Here is a 5,000-nt window from a genome sequence, read left to right as displayed (position 1 = left end):
AACAATCACTATGAAAACAAAAAATCACGCTACAGAAAACTTAATGGCAAATACAAAATCCGAAGTGGAACACAAAACGAAAAAAAAAGAAGCATCAAGGCACAAATGAACTGACATTTGAAATTCGACTTTTATCTAAGTCCCTCCTCAAAGCCCCTAACACTCCTGGCTTCCCGTAATCTCTCTCTCTCTCTCTCTCTCTCTCTCTCTCTCTCCTTTTGGGAACACTGCTAAAACTTTATCCTTATTAATTTCTGTTCGACTGCATCCGTTCAAGGATTCTATAACAAACCCACTCTTGTCTATGACACTAAACGGTGGCAGATGATAAAAAGTGTACTTAAATGTGAACAAGAGAGAAACTGAAATCTCTGCATATACATTTCTTCCCATCTTTCATTCTTTCACTAATCAGCCTTCTTATATTAACAAGCTCTCTTTGCAACTATTACTAAGCCTCGTGCTGATTAAAATCTAGATTTTTAGTTAGCCAAAAGACCCTCAAGTAATATATATTTCATTGCGTCAGAGAGAGAGAGAGAGAGAGAGAGAGAGAGAGAGAGCCTTTTGAACCTTTCTCCCTCAGGGTGCGAGCATTGCTGAAACTTATATTTAACGTATCAACAGAATAGCAAAGTAGAGAGAGAGAGAGAGAGAGAAGAGAGAGAGAGAGAGAATATATATCTATCACTGCCAGTACATTCACGATACAGTCCGAATCGCTCGCACCAGTCTCAGAGGGGAAACGGGCCGTGAACTCGAGCAAGACAGATAAGAATCAGAAGGAACAAAAACAAACACGATCTGCCAAAGAGGAGGAGGAGTAGGAGGAGGAGGAAGAGGAGGAGGAGGAAGAGGAGGCCGAGTCCCTTGGACACGAGGGCACAGCAGCATGTTGTTGGTCTTGAAGGCAGGGAACCCAAGGGAAGGATGTAGGTGCTTTCAAGTGCTTTGGGATGTGCATTCGAACCGAATGAATTTGGACAGCATCTTGGGGCGTCCTTATGAGTGAACTGTATGGGATAATATTATCATAAAAGTAATAGTCACCACACCCGTACACAGATAGTAAACTGTATACTATATATATATATATATATATATATATTATATATATATATATATTAACATATATATATATATGTATGTATATTGCATATATTATATATATATGTAATGCATACATAATTATATATTTATTATATATATATATATATATATATATATATATATATATATATATATATATATATATATATATATATATATATATATATATATATACATATATATATATAATGCATACATAATTATATATATATATATATATATATATATATATATATATATATATACTGTATACATATATAAATTCAGAACGCATACGAAAAACTGAGCACTGGACAAATCAGTAAACGATCAGTAAGCACCCTCCATGACAGCTCACAGCATCGTAATGAAACCTAAGCTCTTTGCCCACAATTTGTGAGAAACACAGTCACCTTATAAACGTTTCTAGTAATGTAAATTAAATGGTAAGTGAAATAACGTTAAGAACGAAAATTTCAATGTTCGGAAATGCCAATTGTCTGTAATGGGTAGCTATATAAAAGCAATCTCATTATTCCCAGGCCAGGTGCAATACCCACACACAGCAAATCTCAAAGACACGACACCATCCGTCAATACTAAAAAAAAGAAAGAGAGAGAAAAAAAAAAGCAATACAGGGACAGTGGGCTTATCACATGTGACCATACAATACGTGCAGCTAACGAGCGCCGTAAGGCAACAGAAAACGATGTCCAAGCCATACTTTCCCGGGGTAACACAAATAAACACAAAACCCAGTCTCACCAGGGACAGGAGACGAACAGAGCAATGGGCCCAGATGGAATTTGTCACAGTGGTTTGGAAAGTTGAAATTGTGGCAGGTTCTTGGGGAAATCGTCTATAATACTGCAGCTTGGTTTAATATTATGTAACCTTGTACCTGATAGTGTAATATGTTTATGAATGAAGTCCTTTACGAATTTATCTCGATTTTGGATTTGATTCCAAACTGCTTTGTGAAAATGATCAATGTAATTCTATATGAACCACAGATAATTAACTAAAGAAACAATCGTATAAGAACAAAACAAAACAATTACCTAACACTTCACATAACCTACAAATTAAGCTTCGACACAGAAAATAACGCGACATATTCCATTAAGTTCCACACAAGAGTCGACCACGAGAAAAGAAAGACTACACAATAAACTGAAAAATAGGACTTGAAATAAGACACCTATGTACCTAACACTGAATTTGGAAATGAACAGGAAGCTTCCTGCAACCTAAATCGAAGTTACTAGAGAAACCAAAGTTAGGAACACGACGGCAAACACAATGTGCAACACAAACAATGTGAACTGTGACAAGCCACGTGATCTTGAATCGCATTATCAAGCACATGTGTCCTAACTTGCACTGGTGAAAAGAATGCAGCTAAAAGCAGTGTTTCAATATGCGAAGAAACAAACTGACAGAAAAGTGAGACAAGGACGTAAGGACAAGCCTGCTGCAATCTGTCAGCAAAACTAAAGGAACCATGCTGCCTAAAAAAAATTTTTTTCAGACAATATGAAGGAAAATCATTTTTAGGCTTGATTCTCGTTTCTGCCATCAACTTCCTGCTTAGAGTACCACAAATATTAGACGATTATTTCATTCACTGTCCAAATCACTAAACGCATCTTTCGTGGTCACTAGACGAACCTTGGAAACAAAACACAAGACTGACGTTTAGAACTATCAAAACGTAAGACTGAATTTTACAAACACTCGGTATTTGGGCGACGAATCACGACCAATTTCCTTAACAATAATAAAAAAAATGACATAATCAGGAAACACTTCGATACCACAAACTCTCGAGTACCCGACTACCACGTGCAAGCTAACACCACGATACTCACAGAGTACTAGAGTACCATAAAAAACTCGTCTAACACAACGAACTGAAATACTTCAGTATACACAGTCTGTCACTTCGATTTAGAATGAAAACGGATTTTGTCAAGCGTTCACTTATTATCAGAAAGGTCTGTTACAATTTTTTATCACAGCACTCTGACACATTTCACTGCCACACGAGTCAGATGACTAGAAGCTCTTCATTCTGGAGAAGAACGCATCACCAATAGGAGAGGGAATGGAATTACACAATATATGGTCCCTGTAAACCCAAGCGTATCTGTAATTGTGTTTGTGCAAGAAAAATAATTCAAATGCAATCAGAGAGAGAATCAGAGAGGAGAGAGAGAGAGATTTGTAAAATTTTGCAGAAAGAAAAATTTTAGTCCTCAAAATCAAAGCAAAAATTTCCATGATTGCTGACAGACAGACTCATGCCGGTCTGGAAGCAAAAAGCATTATAACGATTTATGGTTTGGGAGAGAGAGAGAGAGGGAGAGAGAGGGAGGAGGATGGGGAGGAGTTACAAAGGTGAGCTTTTGTGAGGTGCAACCTGTAGTTGAACCGAACCGAACCAAGTGGCTAAAATTTGGTATCTACACCACCGTGACAGCAGGACCTGATCGGCCAGTTATTGAGTTGTGCCAAACATTCAGGGTTTAGTCTCTGATCAATCATTGTCATTCTTTGTGAATAGGGAGGGGGTTACTTTGTGGGGAGTTCATACAGGTACATACCTGGAGGGTAAGGTGCTGGGGGCATGGTTTCAGCCGTAGGGTAGTTCCTTAAGTAGCCGTCGTGGGGGTATCCTGCAGCAGCTTCCATGGCTGACTTAGGGGCGCCATCAGCCGCCGTCAGGTATGGTACGGGCTGGCCATGAGCATCGACGTGGCCGACACGCCCGTATGGAGGGTAGTTGCACCAGGTTTGAGCGGCAAAGGCCTGGCATGACTCTGCCGTGGTCATGGACGACGGTCCTGGGGCGTATTCGTATTTGTTGGGCCAGAAGGCCAATGTTTTACGGTCTGCCACTCTGGAGTCGGCAATATTGTAGTAGGTGGGCGTGACCCCATCTCGACAGAATGCCTGTCCGTACTGGGAATCAAAGGGCGCCGTAGCTGCTGCATGGTCCGGCTGGTAATTCCAGGGTTGCGTCGAATGCGAATGCCTGATGACCCCTGCAGCGGCACCAGAGTCAGGCCCCGTGGGGCACTCCGGCGGGTGTGGGTAGGTTGACACAGCCAGGGTGGTGGCCACTCGTTTGGCCGGGATGTGGAGTGGAGTCTGGCCTGTGGGCTCCAAGCCTCGCGTGCTGGCCGTGTCCTCATACAGTGCTCCGTTCATTCTGTCTAAACCTCCTCCCTCACTGCTGCTGCCCACTGCATGGTGGTGCCGCCACGGTATAGAGTCCACCGTCGCCAGGTTGAAGACACACGTTCACACACGATCCGAAAAAGAGAATAAAAACACACACTCATTAGCTGGCGATCGCAGTCGCGGCCGCCTCCCTCATGTGAACCTCCTCCTCCACGCTCAACACCAAGCAGTAGCCGCGGCAAAAAACAGGCAGCGTGTGTTGAGGCCGCGGCGAGCTCAAACACTATCTGGTGGCCTGGCCAAACACCGCTCTCTCAACGGAGGGAGGCGGGGCTAACGCTCGTCCAGCCCACATGCTTTAGCCCCGCCTCCCCATCACCGCCTTTTGCTCTCCGGCTACGCCATTGGTTGAAACGGGTCACGTGACGGCTTTAGCGCCACCCATCCTGCCCTGCGACCCTGGTGGCCGCTTGGCCCGGCACTAACACACAAATTATTACATGCAATAATTAAGGTGGTGTGCCGTTGTGAGTGATTGACAGGACACACCTGTAGCCATGGGGTAGCCCGTCGGACTGTTTGTCACTGCTATCAAAAATCTAAGGCTTTGCATCAGTCCTTATTCATTCTGCCTTATCTCTCAGAACGTCAGTCTGTCTGTCAGTCAGTCAGTCTCGTCAAAAACACGTACACACTGAACTTACAAACAAACCTTCCTTTACAC

The 5,000-nt window shown here is 42.6% G+C and overlaps 1 protein-coding gene across 5 annotated transcripts in view; it reads right to left on the bottom strand.

Moving 5' to 3' along the window:
- The window catches only part of LOC136847844 (homeobox protein abdominal-B-like), a 601,387-nt gene that overhangs the window by 78,241 nt on the left and 518,146 nt on the right, over positions 1-5,000 (bottom strand). For 3 of the 5 annotated variants that reach the window (XM_067119815.1, XM_067119813.1, XM_067119816.1), the window contains exon 1: positions 3,697-4,438. In XM_067119815.1, the coding sequence (XP_066975916.1) occupies positions 3,697-4,303 (607 nt within the window). In that variant the 5' untranslated portion in view covers positions 4,304-4,438. Of the gene's footprint in view, positions 1-3,696; positions 4,439-5,000 lie in introns of those variants that run through there. The other 2 variants (XM_067119812.1, XM_067119814.1) reach the window with 1 other exon arrangement.

Source organism: Macrobrachium rosenbergii, chromosome 17 (assembly GCF_040412425.1).
Source record: "Macrobrachium rosenbergii isolate ZJJX-2024 chromosome 17, ASM4041242v1, whole genome shotgun sequence".
In the NCBI taxonomy this organism is placed as follows: Eukaryota; Metazoa; Arthropoda; class Malacostraca; order Decapoda; family Palaemonidae; genus Macrobrachium; species Macrobrachium rosenbergii.
The sequence above is the reverse complement of the archived record's forward strand: the minus strand, read 5'-3'. Positions and strand labels throughout refer to the sequence as shown.